The sequence below is a fragment of the Coccomyxa subellipsoidea genome (genome assembly GCF_000258705.1).
Source record: "Coccomyxa subellipsoidea C-169, whole genome shotgun sequence".
Classification (NCBI taxonomy): Eukaryota; Viridiplantae; Chlorophyta; class Trebouxiophyceae; family Coccomyxaceae; genus Coccomyxa; species Coccomyxa subellipsoidea.
The window spans coordinates 1,508,220-1,524,441 of record NW_005178035.1 but is presented as its reverse complement, the minus strand read 5'-3'; the positions used below and the strand labels follow the sequence as shown (position 1 = coordinate 1,524,441).

General features: G+C 53.2%; 3 protein-coding genes across 3 annotated transcripts; 2 read left to right on the top strand and 1 right to left on the bottom strand.

The window, feature by feature from the left end:
• Nucleotides 1–154: 154 nt before the first annotated feature.
• Nucleotides 155–3,004, top strand: COCSUDRAFT_63602 (hypothetical protein; the record flags this gene model as incomplete). The annotated part of the gene is made up of 7 exons (XM_005647733.1): nt 155–164; nt 576–808; nt 1,214–1,425; nt 1,748–1,946; nt 2,275–2,409; nt 2,627–2,761; nt 2,900–3,004. The coding sequence occupies 7 exons, from the start codon at nt 155–157 to the stop codon at nt 3,002–3,004; spliced, it is 1,029 nt and encodes a 342-aa protein (XP_005647790.1).
• A 304-nt stretch (nt 3,005–3,308) lies between these two features.
• Nucleotides 3,309–12,726, bottom strand: COCSUDRAFT_63601 (hypothetical protein; the record flags this gene model as incomplete). The annotated part of the gene is made up of 21 exons (XM_005647732.1): nt 3,309–3,506; nt 3,737–3,907; nt 4,177–4,349; nt 4,609–5,274; nt 5,549–5,758; nt 6,022–6,211; nt 6,498–6,839; nt 7,115–7,272; nt 7,482–7,587; nt 7,873–8,088; nt 8,382–8,641; nt 8,905–9,215; nt 9,479–9,737; nt 9,960–10,077; nt 10,253–10,398; nt 10,609–10,792; nt 11,164–11,256; nt 11,504–11,593; nt 11,911–12,060; nt 12,255–12,336; nt 12,590–12,726. 21 exons carry the CDS (start codon nt 12,724–12,726, stop codon nt 3,309–3,311), a joined length of 4,260 nt encoding a protein of 1,419 aa, XP_005647789.1.
• Nucleotides 12,727–13,932: 1,206 nt separating this feature from the next.
• COCSUDRAFT_66236 (hypothetical protein) lies at nt 13,933–15,799 on the top strand (the record flags this gene model as incomplete). Its single annotated transcript, XM_005647731.1, has 5 exons — nt 13,933–13,975; nt 14,273–14,533; nt 14,715–14,853; nt 15,103–15,257; nt 15,394–15,799. The coding sequence occupies 5 exons, from the start codon at nt 13,933–13,935 to the stop codon at nt 15,450–15,452; spliced, it is 657 nt and encodes a 218-aa protein (XP_005647788.1). The 3' UTR covers nt 15,453–15,799.
• Nucleotides 15,800–16,222: the final 423 nt, after the last annotated feature.

The following is a 16,222-nucleotide window of genomic DNA, read 5'->3' as shown; positions in this document are numbered from 1 at the left end:
TGGAGCTCAAGCTTGCCACATTCTCTTTGCTTTGGTTCCCTGTACCTTTGCTGCCTGTGTTACCTGGTGCTTGACCCAACAAGACTTGCAGCTGCAGCACACAAGCTTTAAAACATTCGAATCATCAAAATATTAGTGGAAGAGAGAAGAGTTCATGCATGCAGGTACATCTTGGAGTGAGGATCCAGGGCATCAGCTGTGCCGCTTCAACAACATCTGCCTCAATCACAGCTCCCAGCGTTTTCAGTACTATACAGACCCTTCTTTTGCTGGTGTCCCTCTCTTCTACGACCACCATGCAAGACCTCACTTCACCCTCCCACACAGCTTTGTCTCCACAGGTGAGCTTGACCAGCGCTGCAGCTCTTCTCCCGCCCATGCATGCTAGCATGCATGCATCCCAACCTGCTGTTTATTGCCTTGCCCATGCTTCATCATTCAATCAGGGCATCTGTGATCATTTCTGCTGCACAGTAGAAGCTGCGCCCCTAGGAAAGCACAAGCAGCATCATAGACCGCCAACAAATGCTCCATTTGTCAATGAGGCACATTTGATAAATTTGCTGTGCATGCAGGCCATGTGACCATAGAGCCCTACATCCTCCCCTGGGCACCGACAGTGGTGACCAGGGCCATCCCCAGGGATGCAGCCTATGCAAGCCAGCCAGTGGCGGTGTACGCATCGACCAACGACTACGCCTTCAATTATGGCCACGCCCTGTTCGACTTCCTGTACGCTGTCTTCAACCAGCTGCAGACGCTCCAGCTGTACACCCCCGATTTCCAGCTACTGCTTGCCCAACACCAGGTAAACTTTCTTCCCGTCATCTACAAAAGGTCAATTAGAAATCGTGGACCGGAGCCCAAAGTATTTCTGTTGCTGCACAATGTTCACTTGCGAGGCAGCCCTCCCCTTGCCTCTGGCCCTCGCTCTGCCTTGATGTCTGCATATGTCTTTGTTCAGAAGCCCTTTGTGCGGCCTTTATCCTGAGAGGTGAAGCATTGCACTGTCGTGCAGTGCTCTGAAATGGTTACGGTATGATGTGGCCACGTGGTTGATTGCAAGTTTATGTATCGAGTGGACCACCTGAAGGGTGAAGAGATGCTAACCTGATAGACAGCAGATGAGATGCAAAGTCAGGATTAAGTAAGTAAATGTGCAATGTGATGCATATAAAGAACCTGCCTTGATCTGTGTGCGACTGCTGGGCAGGGCACCAACCCAGATGCCATCAACATCTTCATCAACCCAGAGAATTCTGAAAGGTCCCTGCTGCGCATGATATCGCGCAACCCAGTGCTGCCCCTGCATGAGTTCCGGGCCGCTGGTTCGGAGGCTGCAGACTTGACATGTGTGAAGACCCTGGTGGCTGGGTCTGCCCACATGCACCTCACGCTGGCACGCGCCAGAGCGCTCCCGTTCAGGTGATTGCACTCCCACACATTTACATGCCAGGCTTCAGTAAGAATATTTTTCCAGCTGTGGGCTTCTATGGCTGAGGGACAGTGTGCACTGCAGCCCAAGATATTTAAAACCTGAGGGTTCAGGGATGTTGCCTTGACATTGCTGTGTTGCATTACTGACCAGCTGCTTTGTCTAACCACATTCTGTCCATGTCCATTCCTGTGATCCTGTGTAAGCATAGCTACACAGGGGGCTTCATGATTGCTGGCCGGTCTCCAGTTCGCAACCAGCCCCATTATTGACAGCATGCATGCTTACCCCCTCTCACTTGCGTGTGCGCAGGGCAGCGGCGATGGTAAATCTGGGGGTGAATGACCAGGGCCTGGCGCGTCAGCCGCGTATCACACTGCTGGACAAGCGGGGCAAGCGCCGCATCGAGAACCTGCGCGAGATTGCTGCTGCTCTGGCGGCCGACTTCCCTCGGGTGCAGGTGGTCGTGGTGAATGGGGCCAGCATAGAGCGCATGAGCATCCGCCAGCAGGTCCGATCATCTCCTCTAGGTTTGTCTCTGATGCATTGCCCAGCTATAGCCGCAACACATGTGCGAGCCAGAGCCAGATTGGGTCCAGATAAACAACCACTGGTGGCGGGGCTGTGTAATGTGTGTTAATAATGCAGACAGAGCTCTCCCTCCCTTTCTTTGACAGCCAGTCTGATGGAGCCTGAAGAGCAGATTACTGCAACCTGCAACCTTGGCGCAATCTTCTTGTACAGATGCTCTGCTGGGAGTACATATATGCACATGCAGCAAAGTCAAGTCAGCAAAGATGCTGCAAGATTGCGTAAAAGTGGAGTGTGCTGCTGCGCAGTTGGAGCTGATGGCGTCTACGACAGTGCTCATCACTCCATGCGGAGGCCTGGGGACCGTGTCTGTCTTCCTGCCGCCTGGAGGCACAGCCATTGTGATGAACTACTACAACACAGCAAGGAACACCTCCACCCAGGTGCCCACTCATCCATGCCATGAGAGCATTTCTGCATAGCTGCTGCCGAGTCATCCTCAAAATGAGAGAGTGTCAACGGTAAAGGTCATTTTTACGAAGACCCAGTCTCTTGCTCTTCAGATATCCAGAGTGGGTTACCTGTGGCTGTTGACAGTTTGCTGCACTGTGGCAGCCCAAGAAGATGCATGTTGTGGAGAATGTGTGACCTGGTGTGCAGATGGAGAATATTTACTACTCAAACGTCGAGTATGTGGATTACCAGTACTTTCCAGTGGTGCTTGAGGATTATGAGGGGACCTCAGACAGGCCTGGCTGCGAAAATCATGAAACAGCAAAAAAATTTGCAACCCAGGTGGGTCCAGCTAGGCCCTGTGCTCAATATCAGAAATGCAGCATTTACATTCGCTCCATCCAAACATTTTGCTCAGGAGTTCACTGAGAGGGGCGAAGAGAGCGGGTTTTGAGTTGTGTGCTGGTTTGGATGGTTCAGGGGAAGCTAATAAACTGCAATCTGCGGATTAAAGACCTGTGGCGCATCAGGATGGTGGTGAATGCAGCTGTCATGCGCTGGGCCGCCAGAGATGAAAATTGGTGACAGCCGATATTTTACTGAATGCCAGACTTCTTGAGGCTTCCTGCCTGGAATGCAGTGATGAATGAATTGTTCAGACAGCGTTCAGATCAATGAAAGCAACTGCCTGAATGCACATGAGCATGTGTAAGATGATATAAATGCAGAGTGCATCACTCACCGTAACTTGATTGGTACCGGTCGTGACTGGCCAGCCAAAATTTACACCCAGCAAACAATGAAAGTGTTCATGCATATTGCACAAGAACCTCCACAAAGGCATTCTCAAGGCACTGGAACGCTACCATGCAAAAATCGACTCACACGCTCAAGCCATCTCTGCTGCGACTTTCAGCACCATGCGCAGAGCTGCTGGCAGCGTTTTGACGCGCACCCACAGACCTGCAGCTGCTGGGCTCCTGCCCGCTGGAGCCTCCAGTGGCGGGGATGCGACACCGTCGATCTCCATGGCTGAGTCCAGCACTGACGGCGCTGTCTGAGGACCCCTCCTCTTCGATTCCCCACTCTGCACACCCAAGTCATTGTCATCAAATAATAAACTCCTTGAAGGTATTGCATGCCCTCTTGACTCGATCAACATAATTAGCTGCCAACCCTGACACCCTATCGCCCAAGTCTTACAACCTTCCTCTTTGTCTCTGGATCCAAGCATTTCCACAGCTGGAAAATTACAGTGTTCAGTCCATGGGCATCAAGTGTGGCCAGCATGAGGCAAGGACGGTGAAGAAGGCTGACCTCCTGATCAGAGGCTGCTGTCTCAGGAGCATCGGGCAGGAACGCCTCAGGAAGGCGGCTCAGCCGGTCCACTAGATCAGCGCGCACATGCTCCTGGCTGGCTGACGGGGCCAGCCAGATCAGGCCGCTTGCTAGCAGATGCATCCCAACTGTCAGCTGCGCATCCGGCGCCTTCATCCACAACACGCACATCTCAATAAAATTTGGTCGCACAGCAAGTCAAAACGAGGAAGCAGCATGCAATCACCAGCAGGCCTGATACACCCAGTCAAGGTTGTGATCAAAGGAGTAGGCCTGAGTCCAAAAACACACCACAGACTGCACTTCCTGTCCTAGTGCACAGTTCATGATTGCCAGTCCCCTAGTGTGCCTGAAGCATGATGGGACTGGAAGGCAACCTTTAGCATGCAGGGCAGGGAGAAATTTGCAAGCATGCTCACCTGCGAAATGCACAGGCGCAGCTTGTAAGGGGCAACAGCCGCATCCATAGAGACCTCTTCTGGCAGGAGGCCGGCGTTTCGTAAGGCCTCGGGCGCCAACTCAGCCGCCAGCGTGGCGAGCGCGCAGCCGCACAGAGACAGCGCGTCCAGCAGAAGCTCTTCCTCTCCAGCATCTGCACACAGGATATCATCTCTTCCAAGATATTCTATGCTCTTCACCTGAGATCCATGCTCTGCAGCAGAAATAGCGTTTGATATAATATTAACAACACTTTTTTTCTGTGCAGGGCAGGCTGGAAACGACCCATACTAAGTGACATGGAGAAAGACGACACACACAAGATCAAAGATCCCATGATGAGTGCAAGCTGGATGGGCAAGGCAAACATGCGAGGAGGAGACATTATTTGAAGGGAAGGATTGAGCGAGCACCTGCCATGTCCGCGAAGGCCTGCAGCACCGGGGCAAGCAGCGCGGGAGCAGACGACATGCGGCACCTGATCCCGTTGGACCCTGCTTCTTGCGCTGTCATTCTGCCGCCTCCAAACTCTGCACCTGCACTAGAGCGCGCTGCCGAGCTCCCCTTGACCGCCACCCACTCCATGGTGACACGAAGTTGTGGCAGCGAGCTGTGCTGCTTTGGAACAGCATCGCTGACCCCATCTGCGACAACTGTTCTGTTGCCCGAGGCCTCTGCCACATCTGTGGGAGCAGTGATCAGGAGAACTGCGCGGTCTGCAGAGACTGCCGAGACGGAGACAACGCCGCTGCCCTGCTGGGCCTGCCACGTCAGCGATGCAAAACGCGAGTCATGCCCTGCCGTGCTTGCAATACCTGTCTTGCTGTCTATGCTGCTGTTGCATGCCTGTGCTGGTGCTGAGATGCCTGGGCTGTGCTTTGCCACGTTGCCATTGGCCAGGGCATCATGCCGCTGGCTGGGTGCAGTTTTATCAGAGGAGTTTGTGGAGGGTTGGAAATCGCCGAGGGCGGCTGAATCAGTGCCGGCTGCCGCGCGCATGAGGGCCGCGATGCGCGCAAGTGCAAGGTGCAGCCTGATCAGGCGCCGCAGATCTCCTGTTGCGCGCTCCACCGTGCCCCCTGGAAAGGGAAAAGATAAGAATGTTAGTAAGGCTGATAGCAGGGTCCTGAAGATGAGAGGAACGATGGGGAACAGAACAGAATTGCATGCCCATCACCCTGCAGCAGATGCGGTCATCCAAATCGGGCGAGGAACTCTGCTCCCCGCTTCAGACGGTGCCACTAATTCTGCTCCCATTGGGATGCTCACATTGTGAGAGGTTGATGGAGGTCCAAGGTGCCATTGGCATCAATAGCTTGAAGAGGACACATGCAGAGAGGCAAGCAGTGTCACCTGTTGCAAAGCTGTAGGCAAGGGTGAGACCATGCATTGTCTGGGAGATGTGTTGGGCGCCGCAGTCGGCGTCAGCTTGGACAGAGCATGCAGCGCAGCTGGCTGGCAGGCCGCCAAAGTAGGCGCTCTGCACTGTCACAGACCAAGCGCTCTGGCCCAGCTGCAAGTCAGGGAACACCCGCAGCAGCACCCCTGTTGGGCCGCTCACACCTGAACACAGCCGCCAGCGTCAATCATGTCCCTCTGAGAAGTCCCATAGAGGTGTCATCTTCTGAGACCTGCTTTCCTAGTCCTGACATTCAGTCCTGAGAATCACGGCCGTCAATCAAAGGACTAGAAGGAAAGGTCGGCGAGATGACGCCCTTATGCTGCGGTGGCATATACACCGAAAAATGTCACTGTGGGTTAGCAGCCCTCACAGAATAAACAGAAGTATGTAAAAATGAAGACGCGCAACGAATGGAATAGCTTACCATTGGTATGATCCAGCAACTTAAGGGAGTGCAGTCCATGCAGGCGCAGGCATTTTTGCAGGGCGCCCGAGGCGGCTGTGGCAGCAGAGGTCTTGGCTTTGAGTGGGACCTGCCCGTTGGCCATAAGAGCACACGCCGCAGCAGGCAGCTCTGCCAGGCACACCTCCTCTGTGTAGCTAATGCCAAGCACCTGCAACAGCACAGAAATCTAATCAGCGGAAAATCCATCTGTACAGTGCAAGTGTTGTAACAACATAAAACCAGATCCCAGCATGGGTAAAACTGACACTTGAATGCAGGCCTTGCTGCTTACCAAAACATGCCACCATATAGTGCGATCCCGGTCATGCCCAAGACACCAATAGTGCATAGGTGGCTAGATAGACTCAAATCGACACCAGGGTCAGAAGTCCCGGCGATATATCCACTGCAGGGCTCTCCAAGCAAAGTCATGTAAATGGATGTAATAGGCTCACCTTGAGCTGCAGCCGCAGCAGCTCCCAGGCGATCCTGGGAGCGCACCACCTGACCACCTCACCAAGCTCCGCCGCATGCCTCAGCCCCCACTGCGCCTGATCGCGCGCATCCGTCCCTGCCGCTCCGTCCGCCTCTACATGCCCATTTTCCCTTGCGTTTTCTTCACCGCCCCTGGCTGTTGCCTGTTCAGGCTGCTGCCCTGATGGTGTTTGCGCGTCGGATGTTGCATTGTCTGCCGACCTCTTGTCGGTGCTGCCGACTTGCGCCGCGCCGATGCTGGCCTGGCCGCCTGAAGCGGGCCGCAAATCCAAGTCCACCGGCACTTGCAGGACTTGCAGCACCTGACGCATGCAGAACCATGTCTTATCACATATTGCTGGGAATGTGCTTATGGAGAGAAAGCACAAAGCAATGCCTGCAAATCTGCGACTCCTACCATAATTACAAAGAGGAACATCCATCCTGTTCAAGGTTTGAGAGGAGAAACGTGCATCTCCGATTCATGGTGAAGTCATGGCAATGCAGGGGAACTCCAAGACACAAGAGCCGTATCTCGATGATTCCTGATGTCAAAAGACGCAAGAATGAGGAGAGTCTGGTGATGTGGACGGCCCACCTTGACGGGAGTGTTGCGCGCGTCGCAGCTGGCAAAGACCAGGCCGTATCGCCACTGGAGACCGCGGCACATCTCTGCCTGCAGGTACAGCTGCACGCCGGCGCCGCCCTTCCCCAACAGCCGTAGTAACCGATCCTGCCTGCTTGCACCCTCCGCTCCTGCATCACATACGAGTCCAGGTCATGCATGGCAGCTTGAAAGAAAGAATTCCAACATCATGAGCCCGATCATGGGTGACAAATTCACCCCCAAGGCCCCATCATGGTTTCCAGGCATCAGACAGACCTCGACATGTACACATGCAACACCAGGATCAGTTCATGTTGAAAGCACAATAATCGACATGTGAAGGGGTTTCCTGGCACACCTGCTAGTGTGTCTGGAGGTGAAGGCATGGGAGGTGCCGGAGGGAATGCCAGGACCAGCACATTCTTGGCCGGCAGGCGAGCCAAAGGATTGGACGCCGCGTATGCCTGGAAATGACAAACCTCATCACAAAGCGCTCAAGGCAAATATAACACACAAAGAGGAATATCAGTTGTGCTGCACAAGAGACCAATGCAGTCTCACACCATGAAGAGGATTCCATGAAAGCGCATGTGCACCGCCTGAGTGTGCTGGGCAGGCGGTAATGCTCTGTATTTCTCGCAGCACACTGAGCAGATGTTAGTGTTGCGCAGTTCCACTTCCTCAGGTGTGGTGATGAGTACACCAACAAATGCTTTCAGCAGGCGGACTCAGAGCATTTAATAAGGCACCTTGAGAAGTGCGGGGGGGATCTGGGCCCGGTGCAGGCCGAGGCTCTGCGCGGCGCTGAGCAGCTGGGAGTATCGGCTGCGCACGCTCAGATTCAGCCACAGCGACTCTATGGAGCGCGCCAGCCGATCTGCGGCCGCCGCGCCCACAGTGCCAAGCCCCTCTGCAGGCACCTGCTTGAGCGCCTCTGCCTGCAGCGCTGCCAGCCTCTCCCCCTCCTGCCATTTGCCAGAGCGCAAAATTGTGACTAATTGAAGTGTGATCCTGTCACCGTCCAGGAAATTTCTCAATTATCTTGCAATTTGGCAGCTTGGTGAAATCACAGCGGAGATGTGTCTATCATGTAGAGCGATCATCTTATGCCAAAAGGGGAGTTTGCCCAGCCATGACTCCTCGTGTATAAGCTGTCAAGGAAGCTTCTCACCCTTACTGCCTGTCTTTACATGGAATGTGGGGTGTTCTAGGTAAAGGTTGGGTGGTGAAATGAATAAGGCAAGCAGGTGAGGCACACCTGGCGCAGCAGAGGGGCGAGCTCCTGGCCCAAGTTGCTGAAGAAGCCGCCGCTGCCGCCATCGCCGGAGTGCAGCAGCAGCAGCCCGGTGCGGAGCTGCACGCTCACGCTGAGCAGCGGCTCACCGTCGCAGCTGAGCTCCAAAACAGGCGACGGGAGCGCGCCGGAGGCAACGCCATCGGCCGCTGGCGGCTGCAGCGCGATTGCGCCATTGTTGGCCTGGAGATTGCCGCTGCGCTGGAGCAGGGCCTCTATTGCGGCTGCAACCAGCACACCTTGATTATACATTGTCTAGTCTGGCAGAACAATCCCTGCTTCTTGTTGACACCTGGCAGGGGGAGGCTCTCTGGTGTCATTTAGAGAGCAGATGACAAAAGCAGAGGCATATTCGGTTTCTCTATTGACGTGGACATTATACCAGTCTGGGGGAATGACGGTGAGCAACGTCGAGCACAATGTAAAGCCAGCATGCAACCCTACTGAACGGATTGCATGACAATGAGGCTGCTGAATGGGATATTACCGAGCTGGATGGCAGCGTTTGCCTGCGCAGCTCGCAGCAGGACCTGCTCAGCATCCAGGCTGGCAAGGTCCATGCTGAGAGCCACAGCAGCTCCGGCCGCTCGGACAGCCACCGAGTGGATCACATGCACCAGCTCAGGGCGGGCCACAATTGAGGGCTCGCCGCTCTTCGCAACGCCGATCTCAATGGCTGGCGGTGTGTGTTGCTGCGGCTGTTGGGTGGGCTTAGGGAGAGGCGGTGCAGATTCTGGCTGCTGCAGCCGCCTCAGGTCCTCTGGTGTGACTGTGGGCACGTTGAGCCAGTAGCAGATCCTGTGCAGGACAATAACGAAGTTTGCTCAGTCTTCGTCATTAAGATAGTCAAAGGTAATGTCACCTCAAGGATGCTTGCAGGGACCACTCACACCAACGGCCACGTCAGTGTGGAAAAGAAATCAAGCACCGCTTCATGGGCATGCAAAGCCTCGTGTGCCAATGCGCCAATTTTCCATGTGAAGTGAAGGTAGAACCTCAGTCACTGTTGCAAATTGAAGAACTTCGGCGGCTTGCAAGGGACAGAAGCAAACAGACCGTACCTGATGCCCAGGGAGAGGGTCTTGGCAGGCTCTATGCGCAGAAGCTTGGCCCAGCGGCCGTTGGGGCCCTTTGTTGCAGAGCGCGCCCAAATGACGGCCTGATTAAGCACCAGGCGGCTGCCCACATCCCTTAGGACGCCATGCAGAATTTCCAGAGGCGCCTGCCGCGGCATATCCTGGGCTGCACTACTCTTTCCTGCGGCTTCTGGCTTCGCGTTTGTTTCAGCCTTCACCCCAGGCAAGCTGCTGCCTGAAGGCCCTGCAGAGCAAAAGAGCCATTGTCACGTGAATACTATCACACCCGAAAAATCTTGCGGACGGATGCAACTGCTGGAGGGAAAGCTACGTGACACCGAACAGGTGATGTGTGGCTCTGTACGATGGTCAGTATGCAAGGCTCATGCAAACGAGCGGGAAAGTTCAGGCATTCGGCTTGATAAGGCAACAGCCAACACCGGCACCAGCTTGTCAGAGGCCTCACCCTGCTCAGTGCTACCAGATTCAGGTTTCTCTGATGCACTTTCCTTCTGAGGTCCCTCCCTGCGCTCAACCTCCTCTGCAGCATCCAAGGCCGCCCACATCCTCATCTCTATGGCGCCCTGTGCATCACACATGCACATGCCCCCTTCACATTACTCAGTTGCGATTTGCAATGCTCGGCCTGCTTGTGGTATGCAGGGCACCCATGCGCAGCATGGACATTGCAACCCTCGGGGCAGCATCCACATGATACAACACAGGGCTTCAAAAGTGTAACACGACCAGCACAGGTACCTGAAGCTGGGAGGACTGCTGTGGAGCCATGAGGGCTGTTACGGTGAACTGAGGCAATGCCTTTGCAGACAGGACTCGCCACCTAAACCTCTCATCCAGCACCCCACCAGGCTGCACTCGCCCGCCATCGCTCTCCTCAGATGCGCCTGCATGGCTCAAAGGGAATTGCTCACAGTCCAAACTATGCTCTGCAAGCCGTGTGCCGGGTGCCTCTGCCATTTTTAGGACAACATCTTGCATGCAAGATTGAGAGTTAAGCTCTGATCAGGATTGACCAGGAAATTTATGGACTATGATTACTACATAAAGAGGTCCAATCAAGACAATTCTAAGGATGGCTGGCAACATGGGCACACCTGCTACCTCTGCCTCCATTGCTGAGTTTAGGGCTTGCTGCCCATCCACTTCCATGGGCTCTGCATCTGCATTCTGAGGCTCGCTGGCGCTAGCGTGTTTGGATGCAGAGTCTGCACCAGTAGCTTTCTGTGGCTCATCATGGGACGTGACTGGCTCACCTTCGGCCCCACCCGCTGATGCATCCTGCCACAGGCACAGCATTAATGTCAAGGTACGAATGCAGGATCTCAGATTGCCATTGACAGGTTGCTGACCAACAATGTGGGGTGTGTCCCAAACAAGCGATTCTGCCCACCTGCATCAATAGATGGCCACCCCTTTCGAGTAAACCAATGTATCAATTTGCTCAGAATAGCGCAAGCCTGCCTAACACTTCTCTCAACTAAGTCACGATCGAGCAGCTGTACAGTACGTCATCTGATGTTCTGCGAAAGTGCAAAATGCAAAGGCTAAGGAATCCCGATTGAGTGCATTATTGACGAAGGCCCTGGGTGGCAAGGATGGCATGCCTGCTGTGCTGAGGGCTGCTCTGGCGGTGGCGGTGGGGCGGGCACAAGGGTGAGCCGTGCCTCCCAGAGGTCCCCACAGCGCAGCTTTGTCACTCCCCCACCCACACTCGCCACTGTCACTCCCGCTGGCAGCTTCTCCTGCACCAGCAATTTGCATCTTGAGTGATCTCTGGCCCCGCACCTTCTCCCACGTTTTCAATCTGAGCCAGGTTCCCTCCCCAACTTGGCTGCATTCCATAGGATAGATATGCAATATAAAACAAATGAGAGTGGATCCCGTCCCTCCTCCATAAAATGAGGTCAATGTTGGGTGGGCTTGATGATGGCACTAGGCGCCTGGGGACAGCAGCTGATAAAGTAAGAAAAAGGTCTACAAGTCACTGACCTGCAGCAGGGTGGAGCGGAGAATCTGATCCATGAGGCGCAGCCGGGCGCGACGCACAGCCGGCGGTGGGGCCGGCGGCGGCCGCAACTCCTCGATGCAGGATGGCAGTAGCCCATAATCACCTGTACATGACACATCATGACAAATGTCAGCCTCACAGCAAGCATGAAGCTGTGCAAACAGGATCACCCTGTACATGTGTTGGTGCGCCTGTGGCTGGCAATTTTGGGACCCCCATGCCCTGTCTCACTTATTGATTTGTATTCCACTGGACACTAGTGTGCCGGCATGACCTGCTAAACATGAGTCCACCTGATAGGTAAGCAGCGCTACAATTTTGAACAGGGAACTGTTGACAATACAGCGGGACAAGTGTGAGGTGCAAGAAGCATGCCTGTCTGCAGGACCTCAAGGGCAGTGGGCACATCGTAGGCAGGCACGCGAGTGTCCTCCAGCTCGCCATGCAGATAGGCCAACTGGTCTGCTGCATCCCTGCAGGCATTTGCCTGCCGCGCAGCCACATCCAGGATACGCCCCACCTCTGCCACCACCCTCGCCTGCAAACATATTGATCACAATCATCAGTTGGTATCGCAATGCATGCATGCCTGGCTAGTCCAGCATAGGTGACAACGCTGGGACAATAAGCATGAGCATTCTCCATGTGCAAAGGGGTCGTCAAATAATCTGTGAGAGCTGGGAAAGGGAGAACTGCTGCAGAGTGGACATTCCAAGAAGGGGTTGTGAGCACCTTGTTGGCCCATTTGACAACAATGAGCAACCGCAGGAGCCGTTGCTTTGTATTGTGCAGAAACAGGAGGAGCGCACGCTTCCTGCGCACACAGCAAGCAGATTCGTCTTTGCCTGGGACCCTTCTGCACCGCATTTCTTTGAGCTGTGTGGGAGCAGCCACAGGTGGCACGTTGTGCTCTGGACTTGTCCAAGGAGAAGCATTCTGATGTTGTAAAAGCCATCAGGAAACTGAAATGATGCTAAAATAGCAGTCATCCCCATTAGGCATTCATGGCAAGCTGATTATAAGACTTATCGTCTAACGAATGCACAGCCCACACATTTTAGCAATACCTGTCCTCGTCTCCCTGTGCTCCAAGGTTGGCTGACAGGTCCCTTAGATGCGAATCTGTTTGTTCAAGAAACACGTCCAAGATCTGCCGCACATCGATCAAGCGCAAGCCCCCAGACAAAGCAGCTTGATCTCCCATGAGCACTTTATGAGCTAGCTTTATTGCTCTTCACGATCATCAAGTCTAAGTGCATTACAATCTGTTCTATCTCAAATACCAGGTATTTTTTTTATATTCGGTCTGGTCGATGACAAAAAAGGGGGAAGAATGGGGCGACATGCTCAAAATATAATAGTGGAAAAGGTGCCAATTTGCATCATTTGAGGACATCGGGAAGTTCAATGTCCTACATTTTCAAAAATCTCTGCTCCAAGGAAGATCTCGCAAATTAAAAGTAGATCGTAAGGTCCTCGTCTCTGTTGAAGTGAAGCCAGCAATGACTAAGCACGCTGGCATGCACAAGTGATTCTTGGATTCCCGTGATGCGGCAAAAAAAACCCCTCTCTAACGATCACAGGCATCACTTGTGTCATGAAAAGAGTGGAACCTGTCAAGATTAAGCCGCTCGGTGTCCGGACCCAGCCAGACACCGTCGGAGCTGACAGTCTTCTCAACATTTGTTGCAGAGTGGTGGCTATCCAGCTTGGGTTTGACCACAGAATTATTGATGGTGCGCTTTTATGTCGCTTTAGAAATCACAGAGATCATTAAACTTGAAGAGTGTAATCAGTAGCCCTCTACTGAGCATGCCAACACCCATGCCATGCCAGCTTCGCAACCAGCTCCTTTTCATTTCCTGAAACCTCTTAGGACTCATGCCACGCTGAGAATTCATGGCAAATATTTTTTTTAAGTTGAAGCAACCTTTTTGTCTGGCTGGCTCCCTGCACCACCCTTGTCTAGACTAGTACCGTCCCCGCAAAGCCAATAAAATATCGTTATAAGCCTTCCTGTGCTTGCAGTGGCCCAACTTCCAGAGCCAGAGATTGCTCTCAAAGTGTGGCGATTATATGAGGGGTGAGTATATTGCCCAGGGCACAGAAAGCTCTGCCTCATGCTGATCCTGGTCGCATCAGTTGCTACCAAATATTTACCTGTGCACTTTGAATGCTAGCGTTTGCGTGCAGGCTGCACAATTGGAGGAGACGCACCTTGCAGTGTTGGGACCGGCAGGTGCTATCCAAATTCTCATACTTTTGGTCTATCAAGGTCCTGCGCCTGAATCACCGGGTCCAGCACGCCTATCTGGATGCTCTGCAGCTCCTCAGGGGCACGATTGAGCATCTTGAGGTGTCCACATGCGCCACCGACTTGCACTGGTTCCGAGGTGTGCTTTCCCACATCATGGATGCTCGGCAGGTCCTGCTCTTCGTGGCTAATTGGCAAAGTACGTTTGCTTTCCACACAGATGACAGTGGGGTTGATGCACACTTCAGCCCAGTGCAGTGCAGTGCAGTGCAGTGCAGTGCAGTGCAGTGCAGTGCAGTGCAGTGCAGTGCAGTGCAGTGCAGTGCAGTGCCAGGAACATAAATGGCACGGAGCCCAGGACGGTGCCTCGAAGTCCTTGTCCGAATGAGCTATCTGCCTGGAGGACGGATACATCAGGCTCTCCATGCTACTCCAGTGCAACCCGTGAAACAGGTCACCAGCCACCTTTCTTGATGCCTCAATTGGCATGGTGCAGGCTTTAGCAAGCTGACATGCCTGTCCCTGTATGGCGACCACCTGCATCCACTGGCGTTGCATTCTCTGGTGGGGCTGCCATCGCTCCGCTGGCTCAGCCTGCAAGGCATGCGCCAGCTCACAGACAACAACAATGTGGGGCCTGTCTTGGCGAGCCTCACCTCCCTGCAGCACTTGGACCTGGCCAGAACATCCCTGGGCGATGGCCTGATTGAGGCCCTCACATACAGTCGCCGCCTCGCCTCCTGGCACAATGAATCAGGCAAGCAGCGCCCTTTTTCTTGCTCACCTGTCCTATCAAGAGAGGCACCTTTCAGCAAGAGCATTACTCTGTGATCTGTCGATTGTCACTCTAGCAACGGTGGAAGTTTGAGACCTGAGAATGGGACCTAAAATGCGGAATTGTGGCAGCGTGCAGGTCATATGGTATGTGGAATGTGCAGGCAAGAGGCCTTTGGAAGGGCCGCAGAGCAGTTGGCCGCAGCTGAAGCTGGTCACGCTGGTGCTGCAAGGCACACAAGTCACCCCAGCATGCCTTGAGAACTTGAAGGCGCTGAGCGAGCTGGAATATCTGGACATGAGGTGCACTTCTGCCCTCTGTTTGCCTGTCTCCAAACTGCTTGTCTTGAAGATTCCTCAATTAAGTTTCAATCTCTAACCGGACTGCGACACATCAAAGATAAATAAAGTGTTTTGAATCGCCGTCCTTCCACCTACACTCTTTCTTGCAAGTAGCAATTCACTATGGAGGATTCTGTGCACACAAAATGCCGTGACTTGAACAGGATGACCCTACAGAGGACTGAGTAGGTTCCTGTGTACCTTGTGCAGGAAGACAGCTGTCAAGCGAAGGGAGCTGATTGGGCTGGAGAAACACCTGGGCTTGCATGCGCAGCACGGGGGCGCAGTCTTGTCTCTGTCAGCAACCTTGTCAGTGGTGCTCGAGCAGGATCGCCCCAAAGTCTGTCACTGCGACTTCAATGTTGGTGAGCCCCTCTTTGTCATGCATAATTCTGCTGCATATCAGAACAGGACATTCACATTGTTTTCATTGTGGCGGTTTGCACACTTTCAAGTTCTGCTTGAGATTTTCTTGTCATTCATATAAGTGCTGCTGTGCAGGCGGCATTCCTCTGCAGAGGTGGGAGCAGGACAGCATTAGGCAGCTTGTGTACAGCTGATGATGAGTTCAACATTATTGAGAAGAGTATGGGTACTTATAATTTAAAAGTTTATTATGCATATCAATGGCTTTTCCGGCGCTGCATCTTGAGGCAGAAGGTGTGCCGCATTTTCTGAGCATGTATCATGATGTATTTATAGATGGCAAATCATGTTTAAATTTTGAAGCTGGTACAAACGTCCGAAAGCAATGTCAGCGTTGTGAGTATGATAACAGTGTCACCCTGGAAATTTTCTAAGGTCTTTTGTAGTGTTGCCTTTATTTATTGCTTCTGCTGATTGATTTATGCTCTGTCCTGATTTGTAGTGCTGTTGGCAGCCTTGCACACTCTATGTTAAGTTGGCTAGAGTAATATGACGAATTCTTTGCTTTGAAACAATGTCATAACGTGCCGAGTTGGATGACCCGCAAAAATTTGTGATCACATACAGGCACACAAAACATTACACGAATGCAGGCTTCTCAGTCTTGCTATCATCTGTGATTTTTCACTTTCAGCAGGCAGGACAGGATGATGTCATGTCATCTGAACTGACATTTTGTACCAATGCTGACCAATGGTTCAGTGACCATGCATGTTTAACAGTCACCCCTGTCACGCTATATATGTACATGCACGCATGAGATTGCACCTTCTTGTGGCCACTGCTGTACTTGTGACCCCATCGATAGCACCGCCGCCATTCTTGTACACAAAATTGTATGCATCCCTTATCCCTCCCCTTCCCACGCACGCCAATTGCCCCCCATGCATCATCTTCAGGAAAC